A 16,297-nucleotide genomic window follows, 5' to 3' on the forward strand; every position below is an offset into this window, starting at 1 on the left:
GGCCGTCCAATTCATTCTAATGAGGACACTAGAGCTCTCCAGGATGATTTGAATAGACTGATGCAATGGTCGGAGAAGTGGCAGATGCAGTTTAATATTGACAAATGCAAAGTTCTAAATGTTGGACAGTTAAATAACCATGCCACATATAAACTAAATAATGTAGATCTTAATACTACTGATTGCAAAAAGGATTTAGGAGTTCTGGTTAGCAGTAATCTAAAACCAAGACACCAGTGCATTAGTGTTCGCAATAAAGCTAACAGAATTCTTGGCTTCATATCTAGAAGTATAAAAAATAGAAGTCCTCAGGTTGTTCTTCAACTCTATATATCCTTGGTTAGGCCTCATTTAGACTATGCTGCTCAGTTCTGGTCACCGTACTACAGAATGGATATAAATGCTCTGGAAAACGTACAGAGGAGGATGACCAAGATGATCCCATGTATCAGAAATCTTCCCTATTAGGATAGACTGAGGGCCCTGAAACTGCACTCTCTCGAAAGGCGTAGAATTAGGGGGGATATGATCGAGGTGTATAAATGGAAAACGGGAATAAATGAAGGGGATGTAAATAGCGTGCTGAAATTTTCCAGCCAAGACAGGACTCGCAGCAGTGGTTTCAAGCTGGAAAAATTCAGATTCAGGAAGGATATAGGAAAGCACTGGTTTGGTAATAGAGTCGTGGATTTTTAAAACTAACGTTGTGTAGTTTTAAAAAAGGTTAGATAAATACATGAGTGGGTGTGGGTGTGTGTCAGTTGGACCTGACTAGCTTGTGCTGTTGAGTCTGGTGTAGTGCTCCATCCTTGAGTGGAGGTGACCAGACTGGGTGGGTCATTGGGCTAATCTGGGGGGGGGGGTCATTGGTCTAATCTGGGGGACATGGACCTGCTCTGCATGGGTCAGTAGGCCTGTTGCAGTGTTCCTTCTTTCTTATTTTTTATTTTTTTTTTTTTTTATTATCACACTGGCCGATTCCCACCAAGGCAGGGTGGCCCGAAAAAGAAAAACTTTCACCATCATTCACTCCATCACTGTCTTGCCAGAAGGGTGCTTTACACTACAGTTTTTAAACTGCAACATTAACACCCCTCCTTCAGAGTGCAGGCACTGTACTTCCCATCTCCAGGACTCAAGTCCGGCCTGCCGGTTTCCCTGAATCCCTTCATAAATGTTACTTTGCTCACACTCCAACAGCACGTCAAGTATTAAAAACCATTTGTCTCCATTCACTCCTATCAAACACGCTCACGCATGCCTGCTGGAAGTCCAAGCCCCTCGCACACAAAACCTCCTTTACCCCCTCCCTCCAACCCTTCCTAGGCCGACCCCTACCCCGCCTTCCTTCCACTACAGACTGATACACTCTTGAAGTCATTCTGTTTCGCTCCATTCTCTCTACATGTCCGAACCACCTCAACAACCCTTCCTCAGCCCTCTGGACAACAGTTTTGGTAATCCCGCACCTCCTCCTAACTTCCAAACTACGAATTCTCTGCATTATATTCACACCACACATTGCCCTCAGACATGACATCTCCACTGCCTCCAGCCTTCTCCTCGCTGCAACATTCATCACCCACGCTTCACACCCATATAAGAGCGTTGGTAAAACTATACTCTCATACATTCCCCTCTTTGCCTCCAAGGACAAAGTTCTTTGTCTCCACAGACTCCTAAGTGCACCACTCACTCTTTTTCCCTCATCAATTCTATGATTCACCTCATCTTTCATAGACCCATCCGCTGACACGTCCACTCCCAAATATCTGAATACGTTCACCTCCTCCATACTCTCTCCCTCCAATCTGATATTCAATCTTTCATCACCTAATCTTTTTGTTATCCTCATAACCTTACTCTTTCCTGTATTCACCTTTAATTTTCTTCTTTTGCACACCCTACCAAATTCATCCACCAATCTCTGCAACTTCTCTTCAGAATCTCCCAAGAGCACAGTGTCATCAGCAAAGAGCAGCTGTGACAACTCCCACTTTGTGTGTGATTCTTTATCTTTTAACTCCACACCTCTTGCCAAGACCCTCGCATTTACTTCTCTTACAACCCCATCTATAAATATATTAAACAACCACGGTGACATCACACATCCTTGTCTAAGGCCTACTTTTACTGGGAAAAAATTTCCCTCTTTCCTACATACTCTAACTTGAGCCTCACTATCCTCGTAAAAACTCTTCACTGCTTTCAGTAACCTACCTCCTACACCATACACTTGCAACATCTGCCACATTGCCCCCCTATCCACCCTGTCATACGCCTTTTCCAAATCCATAAATGCCACAAAGACCTCTTTAGCCTTATCTAAATACTGTTCACTTATATGTTTTACTGTAAACACCTGGTCCACACACCCCCTACCTTTCCTAAAGCCTCCTTGTTCATCTGCTATCCTATTCTCCGTCTTACTCTTAATTCTTTCAATTATAACTCTACCATACACTTTACCAGGTACACTCAACAGACTTATCCCCCTATAATTTTTGCACTCTCTTTTATCCCCTTTGCCTTTATACAAAGGAACTATGCATGCTCTCTGCCAATCCCTAGGTACCTTACCCTCTTCCATACATTTATTAAATAATTGCACCAACCACTCCAAAACTATATCCCCACCTGCTTTTAACATTTCTATCTTTATCCCATCAATCCCGGCTGCCTTACCCCCTTTCATTTTACCTACTGCCTCACGAACTTCCCCCACACTCACAACTGGCTCTTCCTCACTCCTACAAGATGTTATTCCTCCTTGCCCTATACACGAAATCACAGCTTCCCTATCTTCATCAACATTTAACAATTCCTCAAAATATTCCCTCCATCTTCCCAATACGTCTAACTCTCCATTTAATAACTCTCCTCTCCTATTTTTAACTGACAAATCCATTTGTTCTCTAGGCTTTCTTAACTTGTTAATCTCACTCCAAAACTTTTTCTTATTTTCAACAAAATTTGTTGATAACATCTCACCCACTCTCTCATTTGCTCTCTTTTTACATTGCTTCACCACTCTCTTAACTTCTCTCTTTTTCTCCATATACTCTTCCCTCCTTGCATCACTTCTACTTTGTAAAAACTTCTCATATGCTAACTTTTTCTCCCTTACTACTCTTTTTACATCATCATTCCACCAATCGCTCCTCTTCCCTCCTGCACCCACTTTCCTGTAACCACAAACTTCTGCTGAACACTCTAACACTACATTTTTAAACCTACCCCATACCTCTTCGACCCCATTGCCTATGCTCTCATTAGCCCATCTATCCTCCAAAAGCTGTTTATATCTTACCCTAACTGCCTCCTCTTTTAGTTTATAAACCTTCACCTCTCTCTTCCCTGATGCTTCTATTCTCCTTGTATCCCATCTACCTTTTACTCTCAGTGTAGCTACAACTAGAAAGTGATCTGATATATCTGTGGCCCCTCTATAAACATGTACATCCTGAAGTCTACTCAACAGTCTTTTATCTACCAATACATAATCCAACAAACTACTGTCATTTCGCCCTACATCATATCGTGTATACTTATTTATCCTCTTTTTCTTAAAATATGTATTACCTATAACTAAACCCCTTTCTATACAAAGTTCAATCAAAGGGCTCCCATTATCATTTACACCTGGCACCCCAAACTTACCTACCACACCCTCTCTAAAAGTTTCTCCTACTTTAGCATTCAAGTCCCCTACCACAATTACTCTCTCACTTGGTTCAAAGGCTCCTATACATTCACTTAACATCTCCCAAAATCTCTCTCTCTCCTCTGCATTCCTCTCTTCTCCAGGTGCATACACGCTTATTATGACCCACTTCTCGCATCCAACCTTTACTTTAATCCACATAATTCTTGAATTTACACATTCATATTCTCTTTTCTCCTTCCATAACTGATCATTTAACATTACTGCTACCCCTTCCTTTGCTCTAACTCTCTCAGATACTCCAGATTTAATCCCATTTATTTCCCCCCACTGAAACTCTCCTACCCCCTTCAGCTTTGTTTCGCTTAGGGCCAGGACATCCAACTTCTTTTCATTCATAACATCAGCAATCATCTGTTTCTTGTCATCCGCACTACATCCACGCACATTTAAGCAACCCAGTTTTATAAAGTTTTTCTTCTTCTCTTTTTTAGTAATTGTATACAGGAGAAGGGGTTACTAGCCCATTGCTCCCGGCATTTTAGTCGCCTCATACGACACGCATGGCTTACGGAGGAAAGATTCTTTTCCACTTCCCCATGGACAATAGAAGAAATAAAAAAGAACAAGAGCTATTTAGAAAAAGGAGAAAAACCTAGATGTATGTATATATATATATGCATGTGCGTGTCTGTGAAGTGTGACCAAAGTGTAAGTAGGAGTAGCAAGATATCCCTGTTATCTTAGCGTGTTTATGAGACAGAAAAAGAAACCAGCAATCCTACCATCATGCAAAACAGTTACAGGTTTTTGTTTCACAGTCATCTGGCAGGACGGTAGTACTTCCCTGGGTGGTTGCTGTCTACCAACCTACTACCTATTCCTTCTTTCTTATGTTCTTAAAAGGCATGTGATAGGGTGGATAAGGAAGTAATGTGGCAGATGGTGCAAGTGTATGGAATAGGTGGAAGGTTACCGGAAGCAGTTACGAGTTTTTGAGGATATTGAGGCTCAGCTGGGTGTGTAAAGGAAGAAAGTTGAAAATTTACATAGATAAAAGTAAGGTGGTGAGGGTATCAAACAATTTAAAGAAAAATTGGACATCACATTGGAGGGAGGGAGTATGGAAGAAGTGAATGTTTTCAGATATTTGGGAGTTGACTTGTAAGTGGATGGGTTTATGAAGGATAAGGTTAACCATAGAATTCATGAAGGAAAAAATGCAAGTTGTGCGTTGAGGTATCTGTGGAGACAAAAAAACGTTATCCGTGGAGACAAAGAAGGGAATGTATGAGAGTATAGTGGTACCAACACTTATATGGGTGCGAAGCATGGGTTGTAAATGCTGCAGCAGGGAGGAGGCTGAAGGCAGTGGAGATGTCGTGTCTAAGGGCAATGTGTGGTGTAAATATTATGCAGAGAATTCATAGTGTGGAAATTAGGAGGAGGTGTGGGGTTTCTAAAAGTATTAGTCAGAGGGCTGAAGTAGTAGGGTTGTTGAGGTGGTTTGGTCACTTAGAGAGAATGGAACAAAGTAGAATGTCTAAGAAGCATATCAATCTGTAGGGGTAGGAAGGCAGAGTAGGGGTTGTCGTAGGAAAGGTTGGAGGGAGGTGGTAAAGGAGGTTTTGTGGGCAAGGGGCTTGGACTTCCAGTAAGCGTGCGCGAGTGTGTTAGGAGTGAATGGAGATGGGTGGTTTTTGGGACCTGACAAGCTGCTGGAGTGTGAACAGGGTAATATTTTATGAAGGGATTCAGGGAAACCGGTTAACTGGACTTGAGTCCTGGAAATGATAAGCACAATGCCTGCACTTTTCTCCTTTCACTGTCAGTCCCATAATATTATGGCTTGCAAGCCAGAGTCGGTCCCGAAATGGTACGCCAAAATTCTAAGGGGTTCAAATCTTGCAGGAGAAAGCTGGTAGGCCTACATATGAGAGAATGAGTCGTCTGAGTTGTCAGTGTGTGTGTGCAGTATAAAAAAAAAGCCTGCAGCTCGTAGTGCATAATGAGAAAAAAAGAGGCCAACCATGTTTTTCATTTAAAGCAGTGACTTTACTGTGTATTTTCATCTGGTATTTATGGTTGTATTCTCGTTTTCTTGGTCTCATTTGATAGAATGGAAGGATTTTGAACAGTTTACGGACTATAAGTACCTCAAAATTGGGCTCAAAGTAGCGGAAAAGTTTGATTTTTGCCAATGTCAACTGGTGGGTCAAATATGCTTTCACAAATGTGCTGATATTATTTACATACGCCATTTTTACAATAATGGAGTAGTCTGCATAACAGTAAATCTTCCATGTTTTATGCGAACAAAAATTCAAAATGGAAAGCAAGCATAATATAAGAGGGACCTGGAGACATGACTAATGAAGAGAGAAAATGTTATTTTAGTACTAGAAATGTTTGCATTGTTAATTCTGGACTATATTTTAAAATTGGCCTTCTTTGAATTGTGTATGAAATTGGCCAAATTACCATTTTCTGACCACTGTTGGGTAGCTGAAATCAGTAAATGGGCGGTTTCTTGTTCTCAGTCGATAGAACAAAAGGAGTTCTAGTGAATTAGCTACGAGTTTGGTCATCTGGAGCAATGGAATTGGGTGAAAATGGGACTCAAAGTGGGCACCGATGCCTAAATTTCGCTGTTACCGCTAACTTTGCGAGAGCATAATTCCATAAGTTTTCCATCCAATTTTGTACTTTTGGTGTCATTAACATCAGGAAAAGATTCTCTCTCATTTCATAAGTTTTTTTTTTTTTTTTTTTTTTTTTTAAATTCTTCGACACTGGGAGCAAGTTTGTGAGCAGGGGTCTCGACAGTGAAAGGGTTAAAGGAGGGGTTTGAGATATTGGCAGTTTGGAGGAACATCTAAACTGTCATGTCTGAGTGCCTCTGCAAAGACAGTGATTATGTATGAGTGATGGTGAAAGTGTTGAATGATGATGAAAGTTTTTTCTTTCATTTTGGGCCATCCTGCCTTGGTGGGAAACAGCTAATGTGTTAAAAAAAAAAAAATAGGGATCAGGTTATTAGGGTGTGATGTCACCATGGTTGTTATTATGAACACAGGTAATAAATGGGCTGTGAGACCTGGTCATAATGGGAATTGGAGCAAACAAACTCAGCAGTAGACTATAATGTATATTTGCCTACACCCCACTATGTACAGATATGTACAATATGTAGACAGAATAATAATAAATGCTCACCACAGTGACAGATGGCAAAGCAAAAGCCAGAGAGAGAGTGCACCATATTCAACCAGCAGGTAGGCAAGTCTGCCAATGCTTCCCGCAAGTGAACCACGTTGCTTCTGCTTTGGCGGGCTTGCCTGTGATTGATTAATGAACCAAGGTACTGATTTAACGATGGGTTTGAAGGGCATGGGTTCGATTCCCAGCCAGAGTAGAAACATTGGGTGTGTTTCTTTCTACCTGTTGTCTATGTTCCTCATCAGTAAAAATGGGTACCTGGGTGTTAACCGACTGGTGTGGGTCGCATCCTGGGACACGGACCTAATTTGCGAGTTCTATCCCCACCCGTGGTATGGTTTATAACAAGGGGCTTTCTATATAGTAGTATATCATTGATGTCAGCTAGGCCTGTATACCATGTACATGTACTTGTAGTAAATAAAGATATTATATTATTATTATTATTATATTATTATTATTATTATTATTATTATTATTATTATTATTATTATTATTATTATTATAATAATAATGTAAATGGTGTAAATGTTGCAGTTTAAAAACTGTAGTGTAAAGCACCCTTCTGGCAAGACAGTGATGGAGTGAATGATGGTGAAAGTTTTTCTTTTTCGGGCCACCCTGCCTTGGTGGGAATCGGCCAGTGTGATAATAAAAAAAAAAAATATAGATGAGGTTGTAAAAGAAGTGGATGCTAGTGTGTTGGGGAGAAGTGTGGGATTAAAATATATAAAATCTAATACAGAGTGGGAATTGTCACTTTTGCCGATTGCTTTTTGCCGATGACACTGTGCTGAAGAGAAATTGCGAAGGTTGGTGGATAATTTTAGGAAGGGATGTAAAAGAAGGAAATTAAAAACTAAAATAGGAAAGAACAAGGTGATGAGGGTAATAAAAAAATTTGATAATGAAGAAGGGAATAATGAAAAATGAGATAATGAAGGAAGGAATATGGAGGAAGTTAAATGTGTTCAGATTTTTGGGCTTGTTGGTGGATGGGTATATGAAAAATGAGGTGAACCATAGAATTGATGAGGGGTCAAAAGGTGAGTGGTGCATTGAGGGAAATGTGTGTGTTTGTATATATGTACAAAATTCATAGTTTGGAGACTAGGAGGTGCAGGGTCACTAAAATTAAAATTATTATCCAGAGAGATGAGGAGGGGTTGTTGAGGTGGTTGGGACATTTGAAGAGGATGGCATAAAATAAGAGGATGTGTATGAATATGTAGTGGAGGGAAGGCAGGGTAAGGGTCACCCTAGGAAAGGTTGGAAGGAGAGGGTGAAAGCAGTTTTGTATGCTAGTATCCAGCAGACGTGCATACGTATGTGTGTGTGTACTCACCTAATTGTACTCACCTAATTGTGGTTGCAGGGGTCGAGACTCAGCTCCTGGCCCCGCCTCTTCACTGATCGCTACTAGGTCCTCTCCCTCTGCTTCCTGAGCTTTGTCATACCTCTTCTTAAAACTATGTATGGTTCCTGCCTCCACTACTTCACTTGCTAGGCTATTCCACTTCCTGACGACTCTATGACTGAAGAAATATGAATGTGTGTGTGTGTGTGTGTGTGTGTTTTAGATAGGAGTGAGTAGAGGCAGTAGATTTTTTTTGACTTTACATGCTGTTGGAGTGTGAGCAAGGTAACATTTATAAAGGGATTCGGGAAAACCAGTTAGTTGGCCTTTAATCCTGGAGGTGGAACATACAGTGCCTGCACTCTGGAAGGGGTGAGGATATTTTCTGTTTGGAGGGGCATCTGATTTGTAGTATCAGTGTGCCTTTAGAAAGGCAATTATGGTGAAAGTGTTTCTTTTTTTGGGTCACCCTTCCTTGGTGGGAGATGGCCATTGTGTTAAAAACAAAATCTTAAAACACTGATGAAAGTATTGACACCAAAACTGCAGAAATCTAAATTTTTCTGAAAATCAGGCTGAATTCCCTTTTAACTTCATTTATTACTTGTATAGTTTTCAAACCTTTAAACTGTATTGTTCCCCTCTGTTTCCTGTTATTACCATTTTTTGTTTTGGCTGCTGTGTTGGCAGTCTTTATCTATTAGTCATCCAAGTAGACTTCGTACTTTCCATTACTTTGAGGTGTTATATTTAAAACATCTCTTTTTTTTTTTCTTTGCCTCTGGGACACCACTCACATATGCTCTACAACCTGTTCCCATCAGTATAGACAAGAAAACTGTTTTTGTCTTGCTGTTCATCAGAGATTCATGTGTCCAGTTTTATTGGGTGTGTTGTGTGTGCCATGATCACACTGGGAACTTTAAACATCACAAGAGTGGGGTGCTACTTAACTTTTACTTGCCCAAGTGTCTACTGGCCTATCCTTGCAAATGTAGTTTATAATAATTTGGTTCTGCATAAAGAGTATGTCACTTTTGCATTACGCTAGTGGTTTAGAGTTAATGTACATTATCTTGTATCACAGCACCTTGATAACTAATGCTGAAAGAAAGTTTAATGGCCGAGAGTCTCCAGCATGTATGAGAGAAAGAAAACAAGGCATTGAAATATAATTCAGATAATTTGTAATGATTTAATATAATTCTCCAGAAATTTTATTCATAATATATTTAAAGGCAATGTTTTACACATTTTTGAGCAGTATATCCATTATCCATAGAAGTATCTTAGTCACTGCTCATAAGACCCTTATTTTTATGGCCGGGCAAGTTTTATTGATACATTGTTATTTAATATTATTTTTAACAATCTTTTTTCCTATTTTAAAACAGATAACACAAAAAGTTTGTCAAGACAACACTTCTACCACCTGTCTGTATAATCATAGAAATAATCAAAGATTACTGGTGATTTTCTAATATGTTTGTCATTGGGTGCTTTGGTGCTTGTGAGGAGATTTTGATCCAAGGAATTTGAGTTGCCCTTCCCTTCATCAAATTAAACTTGATTGCCTCCCATTCCCCAGTTGCTGTATGACCCATGTGGGTTTATCACTTTTACATGACTATAACAACATATGCCTTGATCTCATGCAGAACTTTGTGTTTTTTCAGTAGACTTTCTACTAAATTTCAGTTGTTTTCATGTGTGTTAAATGACTTCTGAAAAGCATAATTTCACTCAATATTTAATTAATATGTAGTGAAATCACATGTCTTTATATAATTGTTGGTATTAATTATCTTTTGTGATGTATTTTAAAGATAATTTAATTATCATTTATGTGAAGCAGTTTCTTCTTGTAATGCAGTAGTTAGAATTAGTGCATTGGTGCATAAGTATAGCTTTCCACAATCAACTATCTCCACTATTATAAAGCAAAAAGACATTATAAAAGATGTTAAAGTGGCTGTCAGATCTTAGGTAGTGAAAAGAGGCAGAGAAATGATCATGTTGTTACTGTGGGTAAGAGAGAAGTAGATGAAGGGAGATACAGTGCCTGTAAGTTAAATTTGAGCCCAAGGTACAGTAAAAGTTGCTTGTCGAGTCTTGGAACGAATTAACATAAAACCACATATTTTTGGGTTTGAGTTGCGATAATTTTGAGGCATGATACTTCAGTAACAGATTAATTTCTTATCTCCAAGGACCACTGTATAGTATTTCTTATTCATAGAAGTGGAAATGCTGCAGGAGTATTTTTAACACACTAACATATATAATGCACTATGTTTCTATTTTCTTAAAATGTTGGTTGTGCAAATATTTGATTATGTAAAAATAAGAAAGTTGAAGAATGATTAATACACAAGGTAAACAACAACAAATTGAATCTTGAGTAAGCGGTATGAATGTAGCTGGAATATAGCACAACACAGTAATACTACAGTTAAGCATGTTCAAAAATCTTCATTGAGAATGGAATATTTTGCTTTACACATAGTCATTCTTTAGTGAGTGAATTGCTGTAGGTTTTTCTTAGTTTTTTAATTGAGTGATTGGGATTTGAACCTGTGACCTGGGATTACCAGCCCATTCACACCCCCAGTTAGTCTGGATAACTGGGAGTACATTGAGCTACAGTGAATCTTCAGTTTAATGGACTTCAGAAATACTGGACAAAACTTACCATGTCATTTGTTTCAGAAACAGATGACAAAAACTGTTGATAGCAAAATTGTCTCTTAAAGTTATGATCACAGCAAGACAGTCTCCTCTCCATTCACCACACTGACCACAACCAGTCACTATTTGCCCTGTTAGTCTGTTAAATTCAGTCATCCTGATTTCCTGTTTAAGTTCCTTTTCATGATTGCCTTGTATTTCTTCTGCTTCAGGTTTTTATCATTTTAACTGGTTACATTTCTAAAACAATTGTGAAAATGATTAATTATCTTGGCAGCAAAGAAAGAAAGAGAAAGAGGAGGTTATCAGAAACAATACGAGAAACGATTGAAAAAGAGAGGCGAGAGAGGGAGCAGCAGGAGGAGTCAGAAACAAGTTCACAGGTAGGAGCTTTTGTTACTTGATTTACTGATGAATATTAGCTTAGTAAATTGTAAGTAGATTGGTTAGAGGCAATAATAAATTTTGCTTGAATTAGTGGATACATAATAATTGGCTACCCATGAAGATATAGGATGTTATGTATATATACAGTGGAACCTCAGTACTCGAACTTAATTCATTCCAGAAGGCTGTTCGAATGCCAGTCTGTTCAAATGCCGAACAAATTTTTCCCAACCAATTTTCCTTTTGGTTGGCTGTTATCACTAATCTTCGTAGGCGCATGATGACTTAACCAAACCATACCACAGGTGGGGCTTGAACCCGTGGGTTCAAACCCCACCTGTGGTATGGTTTGTTTGCAATCGTGTCATTACGATTTCGTGAGCCATGATGACTTATTTATACAAATAATATAAAAACATCAAAAAATGCGAAGGAACACAAAATGGTTTACAGTGAAGTTCTGGTAGGCCGTGTTTGGTTGAGTGCCGAGCAAATGGTCGATTACCAAGTGATTTTTTTTTACCAAACAAAGCATTCGAATACTGAATTGTTCAAGTAAGGAGCTGTTTGAGTACTGAGGTTCCACTGTAATTGTATATTACAGCCTCTCCTCACTTACCGACATACTTGTTTACTGAAAACTCTAGAGTTACGACGGGCTCTTTGACGAGTCATTATTGTATACTGTACGAGAACTTGGGTCATGAACGGGCACCGCAGCGTCTTCAGTGTCAAGCATCTGAATCTCCTTCCTACAGCCATTCAGTACACTAGCTTTCACAGTCTCCAAGATTATATATTTGTACAAATTTCCTGTTGTTTTTCCTCTTCCAAGAGGAAAAACAACAGGAAAATTGAAGTACAAAAGAAGTTCATTGTAAATGGGTTAGTGATGCATTTCAGCATCAAGCAATCTCCAAGACTGCAAATTTCGTCTAGAAATTTGCACTTTATTGTGCATCCCATAGTAGAAGAGTTAGAAGTGCAGCAGAACTTGGAAGAGGAAAAACAAGAGGGAAATGGAAAAAGTACAAAGGAAGTTCACAGTAAAAAACTCTCGGTGTATAGTGCTTAAGAAATGATTAAACAAGGTATGTCGATGGTAATAATCAAAATAATAATAATAATCGCTCTGGAGTGCTTTAAATGTCAGCTACCAAACCTATAAGGAATACGTATGACATTTAAAGTACTCCAGAGCAATTATTTATTATTATTTTTATTTATTTATTCATTTATTAATTTGAACATGATACATAGAAGTACAAAGAAATACAGTGGTTAAGTGTAACATGCCAAAGCCCCTTGTATGCAGAGCATTATGGGCAGACTTAAGGTTAACTAAGCAATGATATATTCAGTGGTAAACTTTATTGTAAACAAATAACAATTAAGCACAAATGAGTATTTCAAAGACAGGTCAAATGGTCATTTACTGTGTTGCTGTGCATTCAGTAGAATGGAGTATTCTGTTAGGTAATATAATTAAAAATAACAAAGTTTGATTGGGTCACAGGTTAAACATTTATGAGATACAATTACATCTACCATCCGACTTACAACCTGCTCGACATACGACCACTCGACTTACGACCGTGTTTTTTATGCCAAATTTCTGGGAAATAGACAACTGTACTATTTCCCAGTGTTTATCCTAAACCTTACAGTATAAAATACAGTACTAACAGCATAAAAAGTAAAGTAAAAAATGGAATACCAAAATAAAACAATAAAATAGTCATTTCAAAAATGTGATGTTGATATTCAGTAGTAAAGTTCCACTTACGTCCATTTTGACTTGCGTCCGGTTGGTCGGAACCAAGCTCGGTCGTAAGTCAGATGGTAGGTGTATACAGTATTTATTTAGTTGTGAGTGAGTAAGCCATTTTTAAGAAGAGACTTGAATTTAAAAACAGACAGTGTTTCTCTTATATTCACAGGTAATGAATTCCAGATTTTTGGGCCTTTTATGTGCCTTGAGTTTTTGCATAGTGTGAGATGGACACGAGGAACATCAAAGAGTGATCTGTGCCTTGTGTTATGGTCATGTGTTCTGTTGAGGTGGGTAAGGAGACGTTTGAGAGGACGGTTTATATTCGAGTTAAGTGTTCTATGTATGTAGTAGGTACAATAATAGGTATGGATGTTTTGTATGGTGAGTAGGTTTAGAGTTCTGAATATTGGTGGAGTGTGCTGCCTGTAGTGGGAATTTGTTATTCTGACTGCATCATTATTATAAATTATTATTGTTATAAATTATTATGATTACAGTGGACCTCTGCCTTACGATCAGCTCCCAACTCGTACAATTATGTAAGGGTATTTTTGTAAGTGCTTTTGTACGTGTATTTTTGGGGGTCTGAAACGGACTAATCTAATTTACAATATTCCTTATGGGAACAAATTTGTTCGGTAACGGCACCCGAACAGACTTCTGGAATGAATTAATATCATAAGTCGGGGGTCCACTGTATTATATATTTTTGTTTTCAACAAACCAGCCGTATCCCACCAAGGCAGGGTGGCCCAAAAAAGAAAAACGAAAGTTTCTCTTTTTAAATTTAGTAATTTATACAGGAGAAGGGGTTACTAGCCCCTTGCTCCCGGCATTTTAGTCGCCTCTTACAACACACACATGGCTTACGGAGGAAGAATTCTGTTTCACATCCCCCTGGAGATAGGAGGAAATAAACAAGAACAAGAACTAGATAGAAAATAGAAGAAAACCCAGAGGGGTGTGTGTATATATATGCTTGTACATGTATGTGTAGTGTGACCTAAGTGTAAGTAGAAGTAGCAAGACATACCTGAAATGTTGCATGTCTATGAGACAGAAGAAAGGACACCAGCAATCCTACCATCATGTAAAACAATTACAGGCTTTCGTTTTACACTCACTTGGCAGGACGGTAGTATCTCCCTAGGTGGTTGCTGTCTACCAGCCTAATACCTATTGTTATAAATTATTATTACCATCGACATACCTTCTTCAGTGAGTTTAATCTTTTCTTAAGATGCAATGAGACAGAGAGCATAGCATATTACTCAGAAAACAAAATCGGGAAAAATCACTCTATTTGTGTTTTTTCTTATGGTAAGAGTGATCTAGGAGTGTTTGCCCAGATGTAAACACAGTTTTCTTTCGTTATACAGTGGACCCCTGCCTTAGAACACATTGCGTTACGTTAAATTCGCCATACGAAGCATTTGAATGCAAAAATTTTGCCTCACCTTACGATAAAAATCTCGCCTTATATGATTCATCCGGGACGTGTCCCACGTGTGGCCTCAGCGCCAGTGTTTACAAGCCAGCCAGTGCAGTCGCATCTACGCATACATTCAGTACATTTCACATTATCCCAGTGTTTTTAGTGCTTGTAACTGCAAAATAAGTCATCATGGACCACAAGAAAGCTCCTAATGCCATCCCTGTGTAAAAAGAGCGAGAATTAGTAGGGAATTGAAAAAAGAGATTAAGGAAATGTGTGCAAAGTGGGTTGAACTGCAAACCTTTACGGAGGAAAATCACCCTGACACAGCTACTGCAAGCCGTGTTGGCAACCTGTACAATGACAATATTATGGCCCATTTTAGGAAAGTCTTAAAGGAACGGGAGGTACAGAGCTCTATGGACAGATTTGTTGTGCGACAGAGGTCCAGTGACTCTCAAGCTGGTCCTAGTGGCATAAAAGAAGGCATCGTATAACATTAAATCCGACTAGCGATACATTTTAACGCAAAAATTTTGCCTCGACTAGCGCTAAAAAACTCGGCCAACGCGATTCGTTCTGTTCGAGACGTGTCCACATATGGCCTGAGCACGCCAGTGGGTGCCAGTGTTTACAAGCCAGCCAGCCACCGCAGTCGCATCCAAACATACAATCAGAACATTTCATATTATCACAGCGATTTTAGTGATTGCACCTGCAAAATAAGTCACCATGGGCCCCAAGAAAGCTTCTAGTGCCAACCCTACAGCATAAAGGGTGAGAATTACTATGGATATGAAGAAAGAGATCATTGCTAAATATGGAAGTGGAGTGCATGTCTCCGAGCTGGCCAGGTCGTACACAAAACCCCAATCAACCATCGCTACTATTGTGGCCAAGAAAATGGCAATCAAGGAAGCTGTTCTTGCCAAAGGTGCAACTATGTTTTTGAAACTGAGATCGCAAGTGATAGAAGATGTTGAGAGACTGTTATTGGTGTAGATAAACGAAAAACAGATAGCAGGAGATAGCATCTCTCAAGTGATCATACGTGAAAAGGCTAGGAAGTTGCATGACTATTTAATTAGAAAAATGCCTGCAACTAGTGGTGATGAGTGACTTTAAGGCCAGCAAAGGTTGGTTTGAGAGATTTAAGAATCGTAGTGGCATACATAGTGTGATAAGGCATGGTGAGGCTGACAGTTCGGACCAAAAAGCAGCTGAAAAATATGTGCAGGAATTCAAGGAGTACACAAAGGCTGAAGGACTGAAACCTGAACAAGTGTTTAATTGTGACGAAACAGGCCTGTTTTGGAAGAAAATGCCAAGCAGGATCTACATTACTCAGGAGGAAAAAGGCACTCCCAGGACATAAGCCTATGAAAGACAGGCTTACTCTGTTGATGTGTGCTAATGCTAGTGGTGATTGCAAAGTGAAGCCTTTATTGGTGTATCTCTCTGAAACTCCCAGAGTGTTCAGGAAAAACAATGTCCTCAAGGCTAATTTGTGTGTGCTGTGGAGGGCAAACAGTAAGGCATGGGTCACTAGGGACTTTTTCTATGACTGGTTACACCATGCATTTGTCCCCACTATGAAAAATTACCTCCTGGAAAATAAATTGGACCTTAAGTGCCTCCTGGTGTTAGACATTGCTCCTGGTCATCCTTCAGACTTGGCAGAGCGACTTTCTGGGGACATGAGCTTCATCAAGGTCAAGTTTTTGCTTCCTAATACCACTCTCTCTCCTGCAGCCCATGGACCAGCAGGTCATT

At 39.3% G+C, this 16,297-nt stretch overlaps 1 protein-coding gene across 5 annotated transcripts in view; it reads left to right on the forward strand.

Moving 5' to 3' along the window:
* The first annotated feature begins 11,156 nt into the window (after positions 1–11,156).
* The window catches only part of LOC128706020 (male-specific lethal 3), a 40,024-nt gene continuing 34,883 nt past the window's right edge, over positions 11,157–16,297 (forward strand). For 4 of the 5 annotated variants that reach the window (XM_070091126.1, XM_070091136.1, XM_070091133.1 and 1 more), the window contains exon 1: positions 11,157–11,311. In XM_070091126.1, coding sequence (XP_069947227.1) covers positions 11,186–11,311 — 126 coding nt within the window. In that variant the 5' untranslated portion in view covers positions 11,157–11,185. The remainder of the gene's footprint in view (positions 11,312–16,297) is intronic. The other variant, XM_070091137.1, reaches the window with a different exon arrangement.

This window comes from Cherax quadricarinatus, chromosome 3 (assembly GCF_038502225.1).
Source record: "Cherax quadricarinatus isolate ZL_2023a chromosome 3, ASM3850222v1, whole genome shotgun sequence".
Classification (NCBI taxonomy): Eukaryota; Metazoa; Arthropoda; class Malacostraca; order Decapoda; family Parastacidae; genus Cherax; species Cherax quadricarinatus.